The sequence below is a fragment of the Ranitomeya imitator genome, chromosome 2 (assembly GCF_032444005.1).
Source record: "Ranitomeya imitator isolate aRanImi1 chromosome 2, aRanImi1.pri, whole genome shotgun sequence".
In the NCBI taxonomy this organism is placed as follows: Eukaryota; Metazoa; Chordata; class Amphibia; order Anura; family Dendrobatidae; genus Ranitomeya; species Ranitomeya imitator.
Window position 1 is genome coordinate 444457880 of NC_091283.1, and position 27083 is coordinate 444484962.

Consider the following 27083-nt stretch of genomic DNA (forward strand, 5'->3'; position numbering starts at 1 on the left):
TGGTTCCCAAGGGAAGTGCTATCTAGTCCCTCAAAGGGTCATGCCAAGTTTAAGAAGACCCCATGCCCTAGTCAGCATTGACAGGGGCAACCTCCTCCATGACACATTCTATTGATACAGAGAATGGGGAAATGGAGATACTTTGTTTGGGTTGATTTGCTATATAAATGGCTGCACATCGGACCTGACCTTCACGAGTGACCGGACTTCTACACTTTGATCACTTAGATTGTGTCTTTTTTATTTTTTTTATTTTTTGGGGGAAAATATTGAGCTCAATTATACACAAGTCCATCTGGCACTGCAGGGGGAAATGTTATTTGGACAAATACAACTGGACTACATCCCACATAGAATATTATAATTGGGGCACAGTTGTCCCTTGATATACAAAGAACAAGGGAGTTTTCAACAGTGAGACCCCAAACAATCACCAAATTTTGCCCACCCTGGAAAGAGAATTTGTGTGTTCTACACCTTTTAGATCACTTTTCCAAATGGAATGATAAATCTCCTTTTCATGGTTCATCTCACAAGCGAGAAGCGATTATTTACATCGTTTTTCCGTTAACGATAAGAATTAAGTTTGTTCTTTCAAAACGAGTCAGTCCTCTACCAAGTAACCCATTACTACATTTATTAATTGAGATAAAACCCACAAAATTAAATCAGTGATGAGCCTACCTTTTTTGTGCTGCATCTTCAACAATAAGATGAAAAATAAAACACTAATTGTCTGGCAGACCGCGGCGAATTCCAGCTAATTCTGCTACTCCTGTGAACCTTCCGAGCATTTGTGTGTTTATCTATCCCTGAGACACCAGAGGTTAAATAACTAATCACAGAGAAAGTAATCAATGGGAAAAGCTATACAGAGGAGGAGAAGGGGCGCCTGGCAACGCTGCTCAGGGTATTCATAAAGAAAAGGTGCCAGAATATGGAGTAAGGCAGAAAGCTTACATATACGGTGCTAGTTCATAGGGGGCAGTATTTTAGTAGTTATATTCTTGTACATAGGGGCAGTATTATAGTAGTTATATTCTTGTACATAGGAGCAGTATTATAGTAGTTATGTTCTTATACATAGGGGAAGTATTATAGTAGTTATATTCTTGTACATAGGAGGCAGTATTATAGCAGTTATATTCTTGTACATAGGGGAAGTATTATAGTAGTTATATTCTTGTACATAAGAGGCAGTATTATAGTAGTTGTATTCTTGTACATAGGAGCATTATTATAGTAGTTATATTCTTGTACATAGGGGCAGTATTATAGTAGTTATATTCTTGTACATAGGAGGCAGTATTATAGTAGTTATATTCTTGTACATAGGAGCAGTATTATAGTAGTTATATTCTTGTACATAAGGGGCAGTATTATAGTAGTTGTATTCTTGTACATAGGAGCATTATTATAGTAGTTATATTCTTGTACATAGGGGCAGTATTATAGTAGTTATATTCTTGTACATAGGAGGCAGTATTATAGTAGTTATATTCTTGTACATAGGAGCAGTATTATAGTAGTTATATTCTTGTACATAGGAGCAGTATTATAGTAGTTATATTCTTGTACATAAGAGGCAGTATTATAGTAGTTGTATTCTTGTACATAGGAGCATTATTATAGTAGTTATATTCTTGTACATAGGGGCAGTATTATAGTAGTTATATTCTTGTACATAGGAGGCAGTATTATAGTAGTTATATTCTTGTACATAGGGGCAGTATCATAGTAGTTATATTCTTGTACATAGGGGCTGTATTATAGTAGCTATATTCTTGTACATAGGATGCAGTATTATAGTAGTTATATTCTTATACATAGGGGGCAGTATTATAGTAGTTATATTCTTGTACATAGGGACAGTATTATAATAGTAATATTCTTGTACATAGGGGCAGTATAATAGTAGTTATATTCTTGTACATAGGAGCAGTAATGCAATATATAGTAATATTAACCTGAAAAGTAACTGGAATCATCCTTCAATATTTACAGATGATTACAGCGTAACAACTATATTACAGCACTATCGTACTCAGTTGTAAAGCGTAGATCTATTATACCTAGGTCTTAGCTCAAGAAAGGCACCTATTGGAAGATGAATATATGGCGGATTGTGCCCCATAAGTGGAAACCAAAAGTGTTCAAAGGAAAACCTCGTAGACACATTTCTGACCATAACTGGAGCGCTGATCTATAGCATTTTAAATAGTCAATAAACCACAGCAGGATATGAGGTGACTACACAGATACCATCATGTACAAGGCACAAGACAATTGATTTAAAGGGCCAGTGGCTTGTGCTGGAGTGAGGAGCAGCTGATGTCAGTCACATGTGGAGTAGATGTCTGGGGGAAGGGTGTATCAGGTCTTGGGATTTGTGACACAAAGTAGTGATAATTGGGGGAGGGGGTTTGATATTTCTTGTTATTATCACTTTTATAAAATATTGCAGTGATAACAAAATGACTGATAAAAGGGGACAATAGAGACTCCTACTCGGTAATTAAGTCATGGATATATGATGAGTTTGGCTCCCACAGCTTCCATTCTTATTACCCCCTTACAATGGACATTATTTTATTATAGGGTTGGGGGGACATATGCAGCCCCCGCCTAAGGGAGCCAGTTTGGCAAATCCTTATCCGTCATGCAAAATGGAAATTAGCAATAAAAGGATTTGTGGATGATGAAGAAACCCAAAACTACTCATCCTGGGCTTCCAGGTGCATGAACAACCATTAAAGCATTCACTCATACTGAAGTATTTTCTTTTTCAATTTAGGAGGCAAGGTTTTGGAAAATGGAATGGCGGTATTATTTTTGCATCCTGTGTCCCCTTTAAACCTGGCTGGTAGCGCAGTCTGAGCGGGGTCATGGAAGGTGAGTGTTCGTGGCACGTCTGTTTCCTCCCAGGCAGCGTCCAGCGCACGGCGAGGAGCGGTTTAGCAGGATACGGTAACTACAGGTGACATAACACCACAAGCTGCCGTGGGTTGGGGAACATATGTGCAGATCTCGGCTTCCCAAAGATTTGTATTATTTTCTCTGCTGTTCCAAATTCTGTTCTTTCCCTGATAAAATTAGATTTGCAGAACAGATAACAGATCTCAGCATCCAAGAGGACACAACGATGAGAGTTTCTGAGGATTGCCAGGACATGAAATCCGCTGCAAAGACTGCAGTCTGAGCAGGTAATACCGCCATATAGTGAATTTAAAAGGGAACTAATCCTGTATCTTTTAATGGTACGGGATCCTTATATCAACAGTGGCCGATATCAACATATACAGGGAATGGAGTTTCTCAGCGCTGGGGATTTGGGATATAAATTAGGGATCTTGGTGGTAGGGCGTTTCTTAGGCTACGTTCACATTTGCGTTGTGCGGTGCAGCGTCGGCGACGCAACAAACAAAGCAAATGTAAACGCATGCACAACGCAGCGTTTTGTGACGCATGCGTTCACTTTTGCATGGTTTTTGGCGCAGAAAAAACTGCATCATGCAGCGTCCTCTGCGCCCTGACGCATGCGCCACAGTGACGCATGCGTCACAAAACGCAAGTGCAATGTTAAATATAGGGGAGCATGACGCATGCGTCGCCGCAGCTGCGCCCGACGCAACGCAAATGTGAACGTAGCCTTAGACATTAGGTCAGTCATCCTATGGATAAAACTGCAATCAGACTCACTACAGCCTGAAAACACTGATAACAGGGAGCAAAAGAGTGCAGGATAAATGAGTACAGTCAGCCTTGTCTGGCTGATAACAGGGAACAATAGAGTACAGGATAAACGAGTAGTACAGTCAGCCTTGTCTGGCTGATAACAGGGAGCAATAGAGTATAGGATAAATGAGTACAGTCTGGCTGATAACAGGGAACACCACATTATCAGAGAGGTGCCCAGGCAGGATCTCTGTAGTCGGAAATGTATTCACCTGTCTTGCAGTCAATTTTTGCAGGCTAGAAATGGCTGATAACGGGGAACAATAGATTACACGGCACAGGAAATTTTAGGATATATCCAGTTTAGCTACAATAGCCAGAAATGTCGGTTTTGGCGCCATCAAAGCCGCCATTATCTATCGTTCACAGTCGGATCAGCTGAATTAATACATCTATGGCCAGGTATCTATAGAAAGGCTGGCATAGTGGGTAAATGCCCAATTCTGAGCTGAATAAGAAATATTAGCAATGACATTCGCTTGGCAATAAGACATCTTTTGATTATCCAAGATGTTCTGCAGCAGTTCTCAGTGAAAGCGCTACCCAGCAGGTTCTGCAGACTGTTTATAAGCGCGCTCACAGTGTCTGATTATTTGCCCCCAGACAGGAGAGAAAAAAAAAAAATCCCAGACAGACGTCTGCAAGATGCTGCTGTCCTGGAAGATCGAGACGGAGGAATCAAAAGCGATGAGTCAACGGCGTAACCCGTGGGGGAAGCGCGTCTGTACCATAGACGGCCATCACACTATACCATACCTTAGTATTTTTATGTATATAAATTAAAGGAATAAATTAAGAAAATTCTGACAGAAATTATTTACGGCCATAACATTAAAACCACGGACACTGGATTTGAAGAACATGATAATCTGGTGACAATGGCACCTGTCGGGGGTGGGATGCGTGCGGCTGCAAGTTTTTAGTCAGTTCTTGATATTGATGGAATGATACAAAAAAAAAAAAAAAAAAAGGCAAACGTATCAGACAAGAACCAAATGGCGATGTCTAGACGACTAGGTCAGAGCATCTCCAAAATGCCTGGTCTTGTGAACCAATGCCAGGGTCATGGATGCCCAAGGCTCATTTGTGGAGAAGTTACTGCCGGCTATGACAGAAACGTGTCAGAACGCGCAGAGCATCGCAGCCCGCCGTCTGAGGCGGCGTAGTCGCTGACTGGCGCACATCACTTTGGAGCCTGACGCAGATTGCCCACCCTAAAGGGTCACACTTTTATCTTCTGCTTCATTCGCATAGTACCTGATGGGGTTAACTATCGGACCCGGGTACAAATCGTTACAACTAAGACCCCCATCCCCAGTACTGCGGGGGGGGGGGGGGGGTTATTCCTATGCACATTTTTATTAAATGTCCGTGAAATAAATTCGTCGCAAACCGCAATTTCACGCACGTTCCCGAGAGCAGCGACTAAAAGCAAGGAAAGACTCAGGACTCAATTCTATAATCGCTCAGGGGTCGGTGCCATTGAATGTAACCTCACAGGATGCGCGCCCCATGACTTTAGGACGCGGTGCGGATGTCTCTGGCGCAGGTATCAGACTGACAGGAGGCTGATTACACCGGCACGGCTGCGCTATGATCGCCTACGCCGGAGCCACTTCTCATCACAATGGCAGAGTTGATGACTTTTGACAATTTTCTCCTCCTAATGACCTTGACGGGGATGAAGGGAGGGTGGAAGACTTATGCAACGCCCTATAAGACATCATGGGTGACAAATTTAATGAGACTGAATGCATAAGGAATCATCGGAGACCATTTTTAACCTGTTACTGCACAGCTGAGGCATCCCAGGCAGACATAGATGTAGCAGAGCTGAATTTGTCATTATTTCAGTCTCCGGGCATTAAATAGTCTCTTTGAGGACACATAATGCAGAGTTAGTGACGGCGTTCTGGAACATTGCAGGTACCACAGTACCATTAGACTGGTGACAAACTCGGCTCTGCTGCTTCACTATGGCAGATTCGTACAATGACAGCAAGAAAATTTGGGATCCTTGTCTGGGGTGAACCAGCATATTATAGGATATAAACTACAGTTGTTATGGCGACGTATTACATAGGTGCTCCCCTTTCTCACTATCTCAGGCTGAACTGATAAGTGCGGTACAGAAGTCATTACACATAATGTCCAGATGTAGCAGAGTTGGTTTTGTCACTGACCAGGCTTGGGTTTGTCTGCAGTCCTATGTAAGAGCCCCAAACAAAGCAGAGTCACCAGTACCAAGAGAAACAGTTCTGCTATGTCCTCACAGACGATGTGATACAGACGAGACCCTCACAAATCTGGTGACAGATTCACCAAGGATGAAGCGCAGCACAACTCAGCCTGCGATGGCGACGTTCATAGAAAAAAGCCAACAAGAAACAGAGTCCAAAAAAAAAAAATCCGTCCCCGCAAGACGGCAGAAAGCAGGAAACGCAGACGCTCCTGGATCTGACACTTCACCTGGGGGAAACTGATGGCATCTTCTGCTTACAGAGAGTCTGCCGCAAGTAATTACCCTCTGTATACTGACTCATATATTCCCAGGCTCCATCCTACAGTCATCCCTGAGTCAACGGACATCAGACCATAGACAGACCGTGACAGGGACGGCGCTCCAGCCTCCATCAATGAGGAATCCAACTGGAATGTTATATACACACACAGAAGCATCCACCTCCATATACACATCTATCCACACCTGTGTACAGAGACATACACAGATATACACACACCTGTGTACAGAGACAGGGACACGACCACCTCCATATACACATCTATCCACACCTGTGTACAGAGACATACACAGATATACACAGATATACACACACCTGTGTACAGAGACAGGGACACGACCACCTCCATATACACATCTATCCACACCTGTGTACAGAGACAGGGACACAACCACCTCCATATACACATCTATCCACACACCTGTGTACAGAGACAGGGACACGACCACCTCCATATACACATCTATCCACACCTGTGTACAGAGACAGGGACACAACCACCTCCATATACACATCTAGCCACACACCTGTGTACAGAGACAGGGACACAACCACCTCCATATACACATCTATCCACACCTGTGTACAGAGACAGGGACATGACCACCTCCATATACACATCTATCCACACCTGTGTACAGAGACAGGGACACGACCACCTCCATATACACATCTATCCACACACCTGTGTACAGAGACAGGGACACAACCACCTCCATATACACATCTAGCCACACACCTGTGTACAGAGACAGGGACACAACCACCTCCATATACACATCTATCCACACCTGTGTACAGAGACACGACCATCTCCATATAAACAGATATGACACACACCTGTGTACAGAGACAGGGACACGACCACCTCCATATACACATCTAACCACACCTGTGTACAGAGACAGGGACACAACCACCTCCATATACACATCTATCCACACCTGTGTACAGAGACACGACCATCTCCATATAAACAGATATGACACACACCTGTGTACAGAGACAGGGACACGACCACCTCCATATACACATCTATCCACACTTGTGTACAGAGACAGGGACATGACCACCTCCATATACACATCTATCCACACACCTGTGTACAGAGACAGGGACACGACCACCTCCATATACACATCTATCCACACACCTGTGTACAGAGACAGGGACATGACCACCTCCATATACACATCTATCCACACCTGTGTACAGAGACAGGGACACGACCACCTCCATATACACATCTATCCACACACCTGTGTACAGAGACAGGGACACAACCACCTCCATATACACATCTATCCACACCTGTGTACAGAGACACGACCATCTCCATATAAACAGATATGACACACACCTGTGTACAGAGACAGGGACACGACCACCTCCATATACACATCTATCCACACCTGTGTACAGAGACAGGGACATGACCACCTCCATATACACATCTATCCACACACCTGTGTACAGAGACAGGGACACGACCACCTCCATATACACATCTATCCACACACCTGTGTACAGAGACAGGGACACGACCACCTCCATATACACATCTATCCACACCTGTGTACAGAGACAGGGACACAACCACCTCCATATACACATCTAGCCACACACCTGTGTACAGAGACAGGGACACAACCACCTCCATATACACATCTAGCCACACACCTGTGTACAGAGACAGGGACACAACCACCTCCATATACACATCTATCCACACCTGTGTACAGAGACAGGGACATGACCACCTCCATATACACATCTATCCACACCTGTGTACAGAGACAGGGACACGACCACCTCCATATACACATCTATCCACACACCTGTGTACAGAGACAGGGACACAACCACCTCCATATACACATCTAGCCACACACCTGTGTACAGAGACAGGGACACAACCACCTCCATATACACATCTATCCACACCTGTGTACAGAGACACGACCATCTCCATATAAACAGATATGACACACACCTGTGTACAGAGACAGGGACACGACCACCTCCATATACACATCTAACCACACCTGTGTACAGAGACAGGGACACAACCACCTCCATATACACATCTATCCACACCTGTGTACAGAGACACGACCATCTCCATATAAACAGATATGACACACACCTGTGTACAGAGACAGGGACACGACCACCTCCATATACACATCTATCCACACTTGTGTACAGAGACAGGGACATGACCACCTCCATATACACATCTATCCACACACCTGTGTACAGAGACAGGGACACGACCACCTCCATATACACATCTATCCACACACCTGTGTACAGAGACAGGGACATGACCACCTCCATATACACATCTATCCACACACCTGTGTACAGAGACAGGGACACGACCACCTCCATATACACATCTATCCACACACCTGTGTACAGAGACAGGGACACAACCACCTCCATATACACATCTATCCACACCTGTGTACAGAGACACGACCATCTCCATATAAACAGATATGACACACACCTGTGTACAGAGACAGGGACACGACCACCTCCATATACACATCTATCCACACCTGTGTACAGAGACAGGGACATGACCACCTCCATATACACATCTATCCACACACCTGTGTACAGAGACAGGGACACGACCACCTCCATATACACATCTATCCACACACCTGTGTACAGAGACAGGGACACGACCACCTCCATATACACATCTATCCTCACCTGTGTACAGAGACAGAGACACAACCATCTCCATATACACAGATATACACACACCTGTGTACAGAGACAGGGACACGACCACCTCCATATACACATCTATCCACACCTGTGTACAGAGACAGGGACACAACCACCTCCATATACACATCTAGCCACACACCTGTGTACAGAGACAGGGACACAACCACCTCCATATACACATCTTGCCACACACCTGTGTACAGAGACAGGGACATGACCACCTCTATATACACATCTAGCCACACACCTGTGTACAGAGACAGGGACACGACCACCTCCATATACACATCTATCCACACCTGTGTACAGAGACAGGGACACGACCACCTCCATATACACATCTATCCACACACCTGTGTACAGAGACAGGGACACGACCACCTCCATATACACATCTATCCACACCTGTGTACAGAGACACGACCATCTCCATATAAACAGATATGACACACACCTGTGTACAGAGACAGGGACACGACCACCTCCATATACACATCTATCCACACCTGTGTACAGAGACAGGGACATGACCACCTCCATATACACATCTATCCACACACCTGTGTACAGAGACAGGGACACGACCACCTCCATATACACATCTATCCACACCTGTGTACAGAGACAGGGACACGACCACCTCCATATACACATCTATCCACACCTGTGTACAGAGACAGGGACACGACCACCTCCATATACACATCTATCCACACACCTGTGTACAGAGACAGGGACACAACCATCTCCATATACACATCTATCCTCACCTGTGTACAGAGACAGGGACACGACCATCTCCATATACACATCTATCCACACACCTGTGTACAGAGACAGGGACACGACCACCTCCATATACACATCTATCCACACCTGTGTACAGAGACAGGGACATGACCACCTCCATATACACATCTATCCACACCTGTGTACAGAGACAGGGACACGACCACCTCCATATACACATCTATCCACACCTGTGTACAGAGACAGGGACACGACCACCTCCATATACACATCTATCCACACACCTGTGTACAGAGACAGGGACACAACCATCTCCATATACACATCTATCCACACACCTGTGTACAGAGACAGGGACACAACCATCTCCATATACACATCTATCCTCACCTGTGTACAGAGACAGGGACACGACCACCTCCATATACACATCTATCCACACACCTGTGTACAGAGACAGGGACACGACCACCTCCATATACACATCTATCCACACCTGTGTACAGAGACAGGGACACGACCACCTCCATATACACATCTATCCACACCTGTGTACAGAGACAGAGACACAACCATCTCCATATACACAGATATACACACACCTGTGTACAGAGGCAGGGACACAACCATCTCCATATACACATCCATCCACACCTGTGTACAGAGACACGACCACCTCCATATACATATCCATTCACCCCTGTATACAGAGACAGGAACACGACCACCTCCATATACACATCCATTCACACCTGTGTACAGAGACATGACCACCTCCATATACACATCTATCCACACCTGTGTACAGAGACACGACCATCTCCATATACATATCCATTCACCCCTGTATACAGAGGCAGGGACACGACCACTTCCATATACACATCCATTCACACCTGTGTACAGAGACAGGGACACGACCATCTCCATATACGCATCCATTCACACCTGTGTACAGAGACAGGGACACGACCATCTCCATATACACATCCATCCACACCTGTGTACAGATACAGGGACACGACCATCTCCATATACACACCTGTATACAGAGACACAACCATTTCCATATACACACACCTGTATACAGAGACACGACCATCTCCATATACACACCTGCATACAGAGACACAACCATTTCCATATACACACACCTGTATACAGAGATAGGGACACACCATCTCCATATACACTGTATACAGAGACACAACCATCTCCATATACACACACCTGTATACAGAGACACGACCATCTCCATACACACACCTGTATACAGAGACAGGGACACAGCATCTCCATATACACACCTGTATACAGAGATAGGGACACACCATCTCCATATACACACCTGTATACAGAGACACAACCATCTCCATATACACACACACACCTGTATAGAGACAGGGACACGACCATCTCCATATACACATCCATCCACACCTGTGTACAGATACAGGGACACGACCATCTCCATATACACACCTGTATACAGAGACACAACCATTTCCATATACACACCTGTATACAGAGACAGGGACCCAGCATCTCCATATACACACCTGTATACAGAGATAGGGGCACACCATCTCCATATACACACACCTGTATACAGAGATAGGGACACACCATCTCCATATACACACACCTGTATACAGAGACACGACCATCTCCATACACACACCTGTATACAGAGACAGGGACCCAGCATCTCCATATACACATCTGTATACAGAGATAGGGACACACCATCTCCATATACACACACCTGTATACAGAGACACGACCATCTCCATATACACACCTGTATACAGTGACACAACCATTTCCATATACACACACCTGTATACAGAGATAAGGACACACCATCTCCATATACACTGTATACAGAGACACAACCATCTCCATATACACACACCTGTATACAGAGATAGGGACACACCATCTCCATATACACTGTATACAGAGACACAACCATCTCCATATACACACACCTGTATACAGAGACACGACCATCTCCATACACACACCTGTATACAGAGACAGGGACACAGCATCTCCATATACACACCTGTATACAGAGATAGGGGCACACCATCTCCATATACACACCTGTATACAGAGACACAACCATCTCCATATACACACACACACCTGTATAGAGACAGGGATACGACCATCTCCATATACACACACCTGTATGCAGAGATAGGAACACAGCCATCTCCATATACACAAATATACATAACTGTATACAGAGACAGGGATACAACCATCTCTATAAACACACACACCTGTATACAGGGACACAACCATCTATTTACACATCCATCCACACCTGTATGCAGAAAACAATCCGTCTCCATATACACACCTGTATAAAGAGACAGGGACTCAATCTCTGTATACAGGTGTGAATATCTGTGTATATAGAGACAGTGAGACGACCACCTCCATATACACACATCTGTATGTCGATAGGGACACAACCATCTCTTTATACACATACTTGTATACAGAGACATTTAGATATACACCTGTATACATCTCCATGTATACAATCATTTCCATATACACAAATTTACATAGCTGTATACAGAGACAGGGACACATCCATCTCCACATCACAGATATACAGGCAGCGATACCTACATCTCCATATACACACACAGATATACACAATCCAGTATACACACAGGGATACAACCATCTCCATATACAAATAGATATACACACACACACACACTTGTATGCATACAGGGATACGACCGTATACACAGATATATAGTCAGGCACAACCATCTATCCATCACAGACAGCGACAAAATTCAATGCCACATATACACACACCTATATACAGAGGCATACACACATCCACCTACGTACATATATTCACACACAAATACATCCATGCACATCATACAGTAAATACATATCTACATATACAGCGAGGACACACACATATATAGGATTTATGTGAATGTAACACACCAGTAAAGATGATGAACTTGCATTAACCCATTAATTCTTAAAGCAGCAGATTTTATACCATCTACGGCTGCGATCTTTAAGACTACTACATCTATGAAGAAAACAACCCCCATCATCCATATCTATATGTAGATACATTTATTTTTCTATTGTAGCGATCAGTAATCACCATATATCAGGCTGACGCACCTGTAAAGTAATACAACACCCCAGATGACCCCATAATCCTCCACCCTCTCATGATACAAACTTACACAATTCCATGACTCCGGCAATAAACGTAGTAATCTAGAACTCTTAGAATAAAATACTTTCAGCCTGAACTGATAACAATTTGTGATATGCGCACAAATCAGACACATTCGCCTAATGGGATTCTACAATGTCTCCTTAAATACACTGTGCTGCGGCCAAGGGCAGAGCACGGACGGTTGTAGATCCTGCCGGCTGCTCGCCTCCTCGGATGCCCCCTTTTTTCCTCCCATCTCCCAAATGTTTTGGTGCAGTCACCATAATCCCTTTTAAACTTCAGTGCAGGGACATTAAATCCCGGCTGCGGCGATAAGAAACGTCTCGTCTCACGCTATTAAGACTTACGCAGTAAATTCCCAGCTTCCTGGGAGAACTCATAAAAACATTCAGCGAGTTCACATTTTATTTGAAGTTCTCCTATGTAACATGGGCTTGTGTGGCGCAGTCACCCCAGGGGTGCAGAAATCCCTCTACTGCATTCCACGCGCTACGGAAAAGGTGATTAATCCCGCTGTATGGAAGAGTTTCTACGCAAAAAAAAGAAAATTCTGGAGACGCCGTCTCAGTGCCGCAGACTTCGGTGGCTGAGGTCATGAATACTGGGGTGGAAAAAATGGGGGTCAGCACAAGAATATGGAAAGGAAGGGCTGGGGAGAAAGTTTTAAAGTTTATAGAAAAGGTCTGGGGCTGCTAAGGGGGTCTGGTTTGAAGGGCTGCGTTGGGGGTCTACAAGGCTGTATGATAGGGGTTCTATAGGATTGTACATGAGGGTCTACAAAGCTGCGGGCTGAAAATGTGGTCTACAGAGACGTTGAGAGGATACAGAAAGCTGCAAGACTCTGGAGGGGATCTAAAGGGCTTTAAATGAGTGTGGGGGGAGAGTGGGGGGGTCTACAAAAAATGCAGAGCTGCAGAAGGAGTCTGAAGGACTGTGAATGTGGTCCACAAGGCTATGGTGGGCTCTACATGGGAGGTGAGACGATCCATAGGGCTGTGGAAGGGGTCCCAGAGGCTGTCGGGCTTCGAATGGGGGTCTAAATAAGAGATCATGAGTGAGTCTACAGGGGGGCTGAGTGGATCTAAAGAGTATTTGAGAGTTGAAGGGTCTTCTAGAAACAAGCAAAAACAAAACAATCCCGACTGAAAATCAAAAAGGGACAGTAAACCTCCATAAAAAGCAGTGTAATGACTTTGCAAACCCCGGCCAAGTAAGGGTTACTACAACCCCCCCCCCCCCAAAAAAAAAAGGGTCAACAATAATGACACTGACAGGCCTGGTCTACGAAATAGTTAAACAGGGGGATATTCAAGGAACAGAAATCAAAACACATAAAAAGGGAAAAACAAACGAATAAGGAAACAATGAGAAAACAAAGGCAACAATGTATAAAGAAAAAGTAGCAAGAATAAGGAGCCAGGAACAGAGGAGCTGAGGCCGCAGAGAGAGGACAGAGGAGCTGAGCCCGCAGAGAGGGGACAGAGGAGCTGAGCCCGCAGAGAGGGGACAGAGGAGCTGAGCCCGCAGAGAGGGGACAGAGGAGCTGAGCCCGCAGACAGGGGACAGAGGAGCTGAGCCCGCAGAGAGGGGACAGAGGAGCTGAGCCCGCAGAGAGGGGACAGAGGAGCTGAGCCCGCAGACAGGGGACAGAGGAGCTGAGCCCGCAGAGAGGGGACAGAGGAGCTGAGCCCGCAGAGAGGGGACAGAGGAGCTGAGCCCGCAGAGAGGACAGAGGAGCTGAGCCCGCAGAGAGGGGACAGAGGAGCTGAGCCCGCAGAGAGGGGACAGAGGAGCTGAGCCCGCAGAGAGGGGACAGAGGAGCTGAGCCCGCAGACAGGGGACAGAGGAGCTGAGCCCGCAGACAGGGGACAGAGGAGCTGAGCCCGCAGAGAGGGGACAGAGGAGCTGAGCCCGCAGAGAGGGGACAGAGGAGCTGAGCCCGCAGAGAGGGGACAGAGGAGCTGAGCCCGCAGAGAGGGGACAGAGGAGCTGAGCCCGCAGAGAGGGGACAGAGGAGCTGAGCCCGCAGAGAGGGGACAGAGGAGCTGAGCCCGCAGAGAGGGGACAGAGGAGCTGAGCCCGCAGACAGGGGACAGAGGAGCTGAGCCCGCAGACAGGGGACAGAGGAGCTGAGCCCGCAGAGAGGGGACAGAGGAGCTGAGCCCGCAGAGAGGGGACAGAGGAGCTGAGCCCGCAGAGAGGGGACAGAGGAGCTGAGCCCGCAGAGAGGGGACAGAGGAGCTGAGCCCGCAGACAGGGGACAGAGGAGCTGAGCCCGCAGAGAGGGGACAGAGGAGCTGAGCCCGCAGAGAGGGGACAGAGGAGCTGTGCACGCAGACAGGGGACAGAGGAGCTGAGCCCGCAGAGAGGGGACAGAGGAGCTGAGCCCGCAGAGAGGGGACAGAGGAGCTGAGCCCGCAGAGAGGGGACAGAGGAGCTGAGCCCGCAGACAGAGAACAGAGGAGCTGAGCCCGCAGAGAGGGGACAGAGGAGCTGAGCCCGCAGAGAGGGGACAGAGGAGCTGAGCCCGCAGAGAGGGGACAGAGGAGCTGAGCCCGCAGAGAGGGGACAGAGGAGCTGAGCCCGCAGAGAGGGGACAGAGGAGCTGAGCCCGCAGACAGGGGACAGAGGAGCTGAGCCCGCAGAGAGGGGACAGAGGAGCTGAGCCCGCAGAGAGGGGACAGAGGAGCTGAGCCCGCAGAGAGGGGACAGAGGAGCTGAGCCCGCAGAGAGGGGACAGAGGAGCTGAGCCCGCAGACAGGGGACAGAGGAGCTGAGCCCGCAGAGAGGGGACAGAGGAGCTGAGCCCGCAGACAGAGAACAGAGGAGCTGAGCCCGCAGAGAGGGGACAGAGGAGCTGAGCCCGCAGAGAGGGGACAGAGGAGCTGAGCCCGCAGAGAGGGGACAGAGGAGCTGAGCCCACAGAGAGGGGACAGAGGAGCTGAGCCCGCAGAGAGGGGACAGAGGAGCTGAGCCCGCAGAGAGGGGACAGAGGAGCTGAGCCCGCAGAGAGGGGACAGAGGAGCTAAGCCCGCAGACAGGGGACAGAGGAGCTGAGCCCGCAGAGAGGGGACAGAGGAGCTGAGCCCGCAGAGAGGGGACAGAGGAGCTGAGCACGCAGACAGGGGACAGAGGAGCTGAGCCCGCAGAGAGGAGACAGAGGAGCTGAGCCCGCAGAGAGGGGACAGAGGAGCTGACTCCCCCGCAGAGAGGACAGAGGAGCTGAGCCCGCAGAGAGGACAGAGGAGCTGAGCCCGCAGAGAGGACAGAGGAGCTGAGCCCACAGAGAGGACAGAGGAGCTGAGCCCGCAGAGAGCGGACAGAGGAGCTGAGCCCGCAGAGAGGACAGAGGAGCTGAGCCCGCAGAGTGCAGACAGAGGAGCTGAGCCCGCAGAGAGGGGACAGAGGAGCTGAGCCCGCAGAGAGGACAGAGGAGCTGAGCCCGCAGAGAGGAGACAGAGGAGCTGAGCCCGCAGAGAGGAGACAGAGGAGCTGAGCCCGCAGAGAGGGGACAGAGGAGCTGAGCCCGCAGAGAGGGGACAGAGGAGCTGAGCCCGCAGAGAGGGGACAGAGGAGCTGAGCCCGCAGAGAGGGGACAGAGGAGCTGAGCCCGCAGACAGGGGACAGAGGAGCTGAGCCCGCAGAGAGGAGACAGAGGAGCTGAGCCCGCAGAGAGGGGACAGAGGAGCTGAGCCCGCAGAGAGGGGACAGAGGAGCTGAGCCCGCAGAGAGGGGACAGAGGAGCTGAGCCCGCAGAGAGGAGACAGAGGAGCTGAGCCCGCAGAGAGGGGACAGAGGAGCTGAGCCCGCAGAGAGGGGACAGAGGAGCTGAGCCCGCAGAGAGGGGACAGAGGAGCTGAGCCCGCAGAGAGGACAGAGGAGCTGAGCCCGCAGACAGGGGACAGAGGAGCTGAGCCCGCAGACAGGGGACAGAGGAGCTGAGCCCGCAGACAGGGGACAGAGGAGCTGAGCCCGCAGACAGGGGACAGAGGAGCTGAGCCCGCAGAGAGGGGACAGAGGAGCTGAGCCCGCAGAGAGGGGACAGAGGAGCTGAGCCCGCAGAGAGGAGACAGAGGAGCTGAGCCCGCAGAGAGGAGACAGAGGAGCTGAGCCCGCAGAGAGGGGACAGAGGAGCTGAGCCCGCAGACAGGGGACAGAGGAGCTGAGCCCGCAGAGAGGAGACAGAGGAGCTGAGCCCGCAGAGAGGAGACAGAGGAGCTGAGCCCGCAGAGAGGAGACAGAGGAGCTGAGCCCGCAGACAGGGGACAGAGGAGCTGAGCCCGCAGAGAGGAGACAGAGGAGCTGAGCCCGCAGAGAGGGGACAGAGGAGCTGAGCCCGCAGAGAGGGGACAGAGGAGCTGAGCCCGCAGAGAGGGGACAGAGGAGCTGAGCCCGCAGAGAGAGGACAGAGGAGCTGAGCCCGCAGAGAGGGGACAGAGGAGCTGAGCCCGCAGAGAGGGGACAGAGGAGCTGAGCCCGCAGAGAGGGGACAGAGGAGCTGAGCCCGCAGAGAGGGGACAGAGGAGCTGAGCCCGCAGACAGGGGACAGAGGAGCTGAGCCCGCAGAGAGGGGACAGAGGAGCTGAGCCCGCAGAGAGGGGACAGAGGAGCTGAGCCCGCAGAGAGGACAGAGGAGCTGAGCCCGCAGAGAGGGGACAGAGGAGCTGAGCCCGCAGAGAGGGGACAGAGGAGCTGACTCCCCCGTAGAGAGGACAGAGGAGCTGAGCCCGCAGAGAGGACAGAGGAGCTGAGCCCGCAGAGAGGACAGAGGAGCTGAGCCCGCAGAGAGCGGACAGAGGAGCTGAGCCCGCAGAGAGGACAGAGGAGCTGAGCCTGCAGAGAGGACAGAGGAGCTGACTCCCCCGCAGAGAGGACAGAGGAGCTGACTCCCCCGCAGAGAGGACAGAGGAGCTGACTCCCCCGCAGAGAGGACAGAGGAGCTGAGCCTGCAGAGAGGACAGAGGAGCTGACTCCCCCGCAGAGAGGACAGAGGAGCTGACTCCCCCGCAGAGAGGACAGAGGAGCTGACTCCCCCGCAGAGAGGACAGAGGAGCTGACTCCCCCGCAGAGAGGACAGAGGAGCTGAGCCTGCAGAGAGGACAGAGGAGCTGACTCCCCCGCCTGCTTCATATACTACACAATGTACAGCCAACTCCAGGAAAAGTTTGTGTAGAGGCAGCACAAGTGCCAAGAAGCTGCCAGCACACTCCCCCACACCCAGACAGCACAGGGTACTCACTGATCTCCATGCTTTGGAACAAGGACCTCTTGCAGTTGCAGGAGCAGGAGACATTGGACTGGATGGCAGAGCTGGTGCTGTTCAAACCCATCAAGTCATACATTAAAGAAGAGGAAACTCCTGGAGGAAGAGGCACAGAGTCACTGGGGGCCACAGGGCTCGGGGTTTGGCTTCTGCTGGAACATTGCAGACAGGGCTGTGGTGGAGGGGGCTGCTGCCGCTGCTTCTCCTGGATGGAGGGGGGCTGCAGAGTTACTTTGTGGCAATCCCAGCTTCTGACATCTACACTGGGACTGGAGGAGAGGGTCAGCTCCAGCTTAGAGGACAAGTCCACAGCTCCACTCCCAGGCTGGGTTTGTGTAAGGAGCACTCAAGTCCCAGTCCTTCCTTCCTTCCCCCTCCTCAAGTCCAAGGAGATTGCCTTGCAGCCGGATCCAACCCCAGGCAGCCAGACGGGCCGTGACGTCAGCGCCAGACTGGGACTGCCCTTCCACTGCTGGAGGGGGTGGGGAAGCTGGTGTGACGGACAGCAGCAGGAGCCAATCCGGGCAGCAGGAGGGAGGGTGCACTTCTTAAAGGCGAAGCTTCCTGTTAAAACTCCACTGCCCAATAGAGGGAGGATTAGGAAACTTGTAGACTATTAAAAGTGATTTACTGGTGCAGAATGTATTTTAGTTCCAAGTATCATGCACAGGTGGAGTTATCTTTTCCTTCTCATAATTTGGGGTTGCAAGAGTTATTCTATAGATTGCAGGAATTTTAAGCCATTACTTTAACTTCTGATTTAGCAAGAATTTTAAATAACTTTCAAATATAATTTTTCATTTTTTTTTTCTGCCATTAAACGATGAAAAGATTGGAAATGATGCTTGAAAGTGCCTGGCAAAAGATGGGCAGATGCCAGCGCTCATTGGGGGCTTGGAGAGGGACTAGCACAGTGCCATGGTGACCCCATTGTGTACCTGGATGTCCTAGCTGGCAGAGGCATCATCAGATAATGTAGGGATTGGCAGTTTGGGGGCTCATAAGGGGCACTGTGTAATGTAATGGGCACTGCAGTGGGGACTGTAAGGGGGCAGTGATAAGGTAAGGGGCAGTGAAGATAAAGTTGGGAGCACTGTGAGAAGGAAGTATTGGTGTGCTGTGTTGGGCATTGTCAGAGGGCACTGTAGAAGATAAAGTTGAGGGCACTGTGAGAAGGAAGTATTGGTGCGCTGTGTTGGGCATTGTCAGAGGGCACTGTAGAAGATAAAGTTGAGGGCACTGTGAGAAGGAAGTATTGGTGCGCTGTGTTGGGCATTGTCTGGGGCACTGTAGATGATAAAGTTGGGGGCACTGTGAGAAGGAAGTGTGGGTGTGCTGTGTTGGGCATTGTCAGAGGGCAATGTAGATGATAAAGTTGGGGGCACTGTGAGAAGGAAGTGTGGGTGTGCTGTATTTGGCATTGTCAGGGGGCAATGTAGATGATAAAGTTGGGGGCACTGTGAGAAAGAAGTGTGGGTGTGCTGTGTTGGGCATTGTCAGAGGGCACCGTAAATAATACAGTTGGGGGCACTGTGAGGAAGAAGTGTGGGTGTGCTGTGTTGGGCATTGTCAGAGGGCACTCTAGATGATAAAGTTGGGGCACTGTGAGAAAGAAGTGTGGGTGTGCTGTGTTGGGCATTGTCAGAGGGCACTCTAGATGATAAAGTTGGGGCACTGTGAGAAAGAAGTGTGGGTGTGCTGTGTTGGGCATTGTCAGAGGGCACTCTAGATGATAAAGTTGGGGCACTGTGAGAAAGAAGTGTGGGTGTGCTGTGTTGGGCATTGTCAGAGGGCACCGTAAATAATACAGTTGGGGCACTGTGAGAAGGAAGTGTGGGTGTGCTGTGTTGGGCATTGTCAGGGGCACTGTAGATTATAAAGTTGGGGGCACTGTGAGAAGGAAGTGTGGGTGTGCTGTGTTGGGCATTGTCAGAAGGCACTGTAAAAGTTAAAGTTGGGAGCACTGTGAGAAGGAAGTATTGGTGTGCTTTGTTGGGCATTGTCAGGGGCACTGTAGATGATAAAGTTGGGGGCACTGTGAGAAGGAAGTATTGGTGTGCTTTGTTGGGCATTGTCAGGGGCACTGTAGATGATAAAGTTGGGGGCACTGTGAGAAGGAAGTATTGGTGTGCTTTGTTGGGCATTGTCAGGGGCACTGTAGATGATAAAGTTGGGGGCACTGTGTTGGGCATTGTCAGGGGCACTGTGGCTGCTTCTGTAACGGGGCATTGGATGGGGGCAGTGGGCACTATGAGAAGGTACCGTGCCAGTAATGAACTAATGTGATGAAAAGGACTTATCTCACTTGTCAGGGGCACAGAGGTGGCAAATGTATATAAACCTGTCTGGAATAAGCGGCAGGTCAGGGGGTTCAGCATGAGCCTTGGCTCTCGTGCAAATGTTAACCCTTAAAACCCCAAATCCCCTATTTGTTCTCATGATGCAATGAACTATAAATAATAAGTGACATGGCTGATTTTAATAGTGCAGAAAGAGCAACAGCACTAATGCCTTAGTATGAATATAAGTGGCACTGCCATGGGCACTCTAAAGGGCCCGCAATGTGCTTATACCTCACACGCTCCTACTTATAAGTGGATATCAGGAATGAAATTCGCTAAATAATAAAAAAAAAAAATATATAGCAAACAGCACCTCCTTAGGCATTTTATACTACATACTGCATTGTTAGGGGCAATTGGGGTACACTAGGATGGATTATACATACAATACAGCCTTCCGTGCCAGTAAGCTGCCTGTAAGCTTTTCCAATAAATGTTGTTGTCATATGATTAGATACTCTCTGAAAACATATGCATTGTTTCGATGGTGGTCATGGTACCTTGAAAACCAAGTACCACTGATCCTAGTGATGAGAAAGGTTGTCAACTTGTCACCATGAAGGCATGAAAGGGGATCTGATAATAACATGGTCCAAACGTAAAACAATGGCTGAACGGGTAAACTGAGGATAACCCGACCATAATATGAGAAATTCTGGGTGGAGTCGCCTTTAAAACATTATATGCATATAATAAACCAGCTTCCTGTGCATTTCCTGAATCACTGGCTCATACACTAACAGGGAATCTGCATCCAAAATAATGCTTTATAATTAGCCCCCGGTGGATTATTTTGGTTTGTGGTGGTAACAGTGTAGCCTTGGCACAACGGGCAACATGAAATCGCTTTCTGCTGTCAAGTTGTTAAAAATTCTTCAGTGACACTTAATTTGTTCACCATCACAGCTTTTCCCGACTCCAGAATGGCCAATCTTCCTAGTTTTGACCCTCACGGATTTGGGAAAGCTGGGTGACACCCACGCCAATTTGACATTTTCGCAGCTTCCGACTCAGCTTTCCCTCAGTAAATAGCCACGGAGCTATGGAGTGATATTATAATCCATATATAGCGGTCTAGATATGCAGTCGTATGATCTAGTTGAATTTGCCATTCAGGAGCCTGGTAAAGCTGGGTGACAGCTTTATAAAGCAAAATTGATTTGAGTAGTGTGAATAGTGCTGAAAGTGATCAGGTCTGAGGACACTCTGGAATATCATGGATATTCCCCATATTGGTCTCAACCAAGCTTTATCAGAGTCCTGAAAGGCAAATTAGCTTACTTGTATAGTGATTTATTCCTTGCGCCCACATCACAGAATTGCAGCTTTGCAGTCTGGAAATGACAAGTGGTGATGTAATCAATAGTACAATCCCGCATATACCACACAGCTGTCCCAGAGACCTGAATGGCAAATCTGTCTAGTGATATATCCAATTGTTTTCTTTGCCAATACATAATAGTTATTTTTGACTTTCAGGGGACTGGTAAAACTGGGTGAAAATCAACCTGGCCATATCGCAACTTCTTCTATAACCCAACTTTCCTATTGTCCCGAAAAGCATATCTGATATGTTCTGCTCCATGTCTACATGACAGCTTCTATATCGTGGCATAACTATGCACATGTGCCATTCTGGATGCTGGGAAAGTTGGATTGCAACAAATAACTTTTTTTTACATACTTTTTTTTTACCCAGCTTTCCAATAGTTCTGAACGGCAGGGTAACATACTACACTCATATGGTTGTGCACCTGGGCAGAACTGCCATGCAGGAGCCTGGATAAGCTGGGTGCCTGGATAAAGATATGGACTTTGCACCCATATTGCCAGCATGGTGGCATTATAATAGCAGCCTCCATGCCCATAGACTGCAGGGGCATCTGCAGAGCAGTCTGCAATGACAAATCCTGCAAAGTGATGGCACAGCAGTGGCGGAAGATGGCACTGAGGAGCGGGTGCCTAGGTGGGTAGGATGTCTATTTTGGTACATCTGTTCCCATTCTGCAGTCACAGGAATTTCCAAAAGCCTGTCTAGACATATCTATTAGGATTTCAATGCTAGACATCCCCCCCCCCCCTCCTCCCCTGCATCACTTAACACCTTCCCTGCCTGACAGCTCCATGAAAGGACCCTGCACCCAGCCGGGGATGACTGCGAGGAGACAAAGGACCAATGCAGAGAAATACATGGAGACTTCTCAACTTTTTGGAATTTTTTTTCCGAATGCAGTAAGAAGCCGCGTCCTGGCAGCGCTGCTGGAGACAGACTTCCCCTTTAATGCTGCGGTTATGATCTAGGCTGGTGGCAGGGCTGCAGCAGTGACAGCCCTGTGGGATGGATTGCATGGAAGTACTCCCAGATGTAGCAGAGCTGGGGATGTTTCGTGGCATTGCGGTGGTTCTCATAGCTCAGGCTCACGCTCGTTCGCTTTTCCTCGCAGATCTGACGCGGTTTCATGTCTGCAGCTTGTCCATTCTTTCAGCATTTTTGCAGCTTTTTATTCATCGTCTCTAATGAATGTGGGAAATGCAACAAAAACTTGTGAAAAAAAAATCGCGGCAAATCATTGATATTTTACACAGTGTTTTTCCTGCCAACGCATCAGATTATCTGTCTATGTCACATATTTATCACCGATCTCCTGGAGCCATCAATCCATTCATCTATGGATCAATCATCACTTGTCTTTCATGGCTACAGGATCCATTGGTTTATGTCATATCTATTTGTATATTTCATATCTACCTATATTACTCACTTATTATTCCACAGCTCTGTGTAGACATCATCACTGTGCCCATTGGGGCTCACACTATGTTATCTGTATGTTTTTAATACAGGTAACGAGTCTGTAGGAGCCAGAAAGCTTAATGGTTCCTAGGGGTCAAATACTTATTTCTCACTGCAAAATGCAAATACATTTATATAATTGATATAATGTGATTTTCAGGACTTTATTTTTGATATTCTATCTCTCAATTCTAAAATGAACCTACCCTTAAAATTATAGACTGTTCATGTCTTTGTCAGTCGGCAAACTTACAAGATCAGCAAGGGATCAAATACTTATTTCTTCCACTGTATGGATCCGTATCTATCATCTATCTAACCCATATCTAGTTATCTATCACAAATTTATCTATTTATCTCATTTCTATCTCTGATTTCTATCTATCTCATATCCATCTATCTCTCATATCTATCTATTCATCTAACCCATATCTATCACAAAAATTTATCTATTTATCTCATGTCTATCTCTCATATCTGTCTATCTATCTATCTCATATCTATCTATCTATCTATCTCATATCTATCTATCTCATATCTATCTATCTATCTCATATCTATCTATCTCATATCTATCTATCTATCTCATATCTATCTATCTCATATCTATCTATCCATCCCATATCTATCTATCTCATATCTATCTATCTATCTCATATCTATCTATCTATCCATCCCATATCTATCTATCTCATATCTATCTATCTATCTCTCTCTCTCTCATATCTATCTATCTCATATCTATCTATCTCATATCTATCTATCTATCCATCCCATATCTATCTATCTCATATCTATCTCTCTCATATCTATCTATCTCATATCTATCTATCTCATATCTATCTATCCATCCCATATCTATCTGTCTCATATCTATCTATCTATCTCATATCTATCTATCTATCTATCCATCCCATATCTATCTATCTCATATCTATCTCTCTCATATCTATCTATCTCATATCTATCTATCTCATATCTATCTATCCATCCCATATCTATCTGTCTCATATCTATCTATCTATCTCATATCTATCTATCTATCTCTCTCATATCTATCTATCTCATATCTATCTATCTCATATCTATCTATCCATCCCATATCTATCTATCTATCTATCTCTCTCATATCTATCTATCTCATATCTATCTATCTCATATCTATCTATCTCATATCTATCTATCTATCCATCCCATACCTATCTATCTCATATCTATCTATCTATCTATCTATCTATCTATCTCTCTCATATCTATCTATCTCATATCTATCTATCTATCTATCTCATATCTATCTATCTATCTCATATCTATCTATCTCTCATATCTATCTCTCATATCTATCTATCTATCTCTCATATCTATCTATCTATCCATCCCATATCTATCTATCTATCTATCTATCCATCCCATATCTATCTATCTATCCCATATCTATCTATCTATCTATCTATCTCATATCTATCTATCTCATATCTATCTATCTATCTATCTATCTCATATCTATCTATCTATCCCATATCTATCTATCTATCTATCTATCTATCTCATATCTATCTATCTCATATCTATCTATCTCATATCTATCTATCTATCTCATATCTATCTATCTATCTCATATCTATCTATCTTATATCTATCTATCCCATATCTATCTCATATCTATCTCTCATATCTATCTCTAATATCTATCTCTCATATCTATCAATCTGTCTATCCCATATCTATCTATCATATCTATCTCTCATATCTATCTCTATCTCTCATATCTATCTCTCATATCTATCTATCAATCTATCTGTCTATCCCATATCTATCTATCTATCTATCCCATATCTATCTATCTATCCCATATCTATCTATCTCATATCTATCATATCTATCTCTCATATCTATCTCTATCTCTCATATCTATCTCTATCTCTCATATCTATCTATCTATCCCATATCTATCTATCTATCTATCTATCCCATATCTATCTATCTCATATCTATCATATCTATCTCTCATATCTATCTCTATCTCTCATATCTATCTCATATCTATCTATCTATCGATCTCATATCTATCGATCTCATATCTATATATCTCTCTCTCATATCTATCTATCTTATCTATCATATCTATCTCATATAATTTTTCCTTAGAATCTCATTTTTGTCAGACATATTCTCTCTGGATATAATTCCTGTAGGGGGGATAGCGCTGGAGCCAGTGCTGCAGACTCATCCTGCGCCCGGCTCTCCTGCACCCGCTGCACCCACAGCCAGCAGTGATGCCAGGAGACCTGTATATGGAGTATCCGGCTCGTCTGCTGTCAGGGATACTTGTTTGTCCTGTTACTGTAGAACTACGACTCCCATCATTTATTCTGCAAACGGGACTTTCTGTGACGTGAACATTTTCACCAGCAGCAGCTTCGCTATGTACAGCCTGATAATCCTTGTGAATATGATACTATTAGATAAGTCACTGATTACAATGCCTCGTGCAATCAGTAACATCATGTCCCCTGACAACAACCCCCCACCTGTGTATCTCAGGAGAGAGCCGGGCTCATGCACTGTTCACACGTGGCGCTACGCACTGGGCACTATGTGGGTGTCGGGCAGACCACGCTTTGTGCATGTCTGAAAGAGAAAAGATACTGCCAGGACAGAGACCACACCGCGTCCACGGTGACTCCGCCGGCTTCAGTGACATGAATGGCCCTATCAAGGTTACCCTGAGAAAACTGTTTTTTGGGGAATCTGACAGAAACTCTAATGCAGAGCACTGTACAAAAGGGATAGGCAGGTGTGGAAGCCATGCTGTAAAGTAAGAATGCTGACAGAAATAGATGTGATAATAGTTTATTTTTATTATTTAACAAAATGCAAAGTGAAGGAATCAAAGAGAAAGTAAATTAAACCAATATTTGCCTTCATCACTTCTTCTAGGTACACTTGTCACTTGCACACAGTTGTTGAAGGCGCTCGGCAGGGAGGTTGTTCCAAACATCTTGGAGAACTAACCACAGATCTTCTGTGGATGTCGCTTGTGTAAATCCTTCTGTCTCCTCATGTAATCCCAGACAGACTGGATGATGTGAGATCAGGGCTCTGTGGGGCCGTATCATCACTTCCAGGACTCATTGTTCTTCCTTACACTGAAGATAGTTGTTAAAGGGGTTGTCCGGTCCAAATCAAGAAGTCCGCAGTCACTCTGTGTGAAAGCAGACCCATGACTCCCCTCAGCACAGCACCGGTTTCTGAGCCAGGGAGGGTGGGTGTGTGTTATACATACTCCCAGGCCAATGGGCATGGCCTCACTCCATACACTTGTATTGAGCCGATGCTGCACCCAGACTAGTCACATAGCCGCCTAGTGTGCGTGGCTGACTAGTGGCACGGCCTTGCTCTATACATATGTATGGGTCGCATCCATTGGCCGGGAACATGTATAAAATCATACATACCCTCCGGTCCTGGCTCAGAAAACAGCGAATCCCTGCAGCGCACAGTGCATGTGCTGGAGGATTCATAAGTCTGCAGTCACACAGAGTGACTACAGACTTATTGATTTAGACCGGACAACCCCTTTAATAACGTTGGCTGTATGTTTGGGATCGTTGTCCGGTTGCAGAATACATTTTGAGTCAATCAGACGCCTCCATGACAGTATTACATGATGGATAACTATCTGTCTGTA

The 27083-nt window shown here is 46.9% G+C and overlaps 1 protein-coding gene across 1 annotated transcript in view; it reads right to left on the minus strand.

Annotated features, from left to right (window-relative positions):
- The window catches only part of PMEPA1 (prostate transmembrane protein, androgen induced 1), a 62284-nt gene extending 43633 nt beyond the window's left edge, over positions 1 to 18651 (minus strand). Inside the window, exon 1 of the mRNA XM_069750965.1 lies at positions 18233 to 18651. Coding sequence (XP_069607066.1) covers positions 18233 to 18335 — 103 coding nt within the window. The 5' untranslated portion in view covers positions 18336 to 18651. The remainder of the gene's footprint in view (positions 1 to 18232) is intronic.
- Positions 18652 to 27083: the final 8432 nt, after the last annotated feature.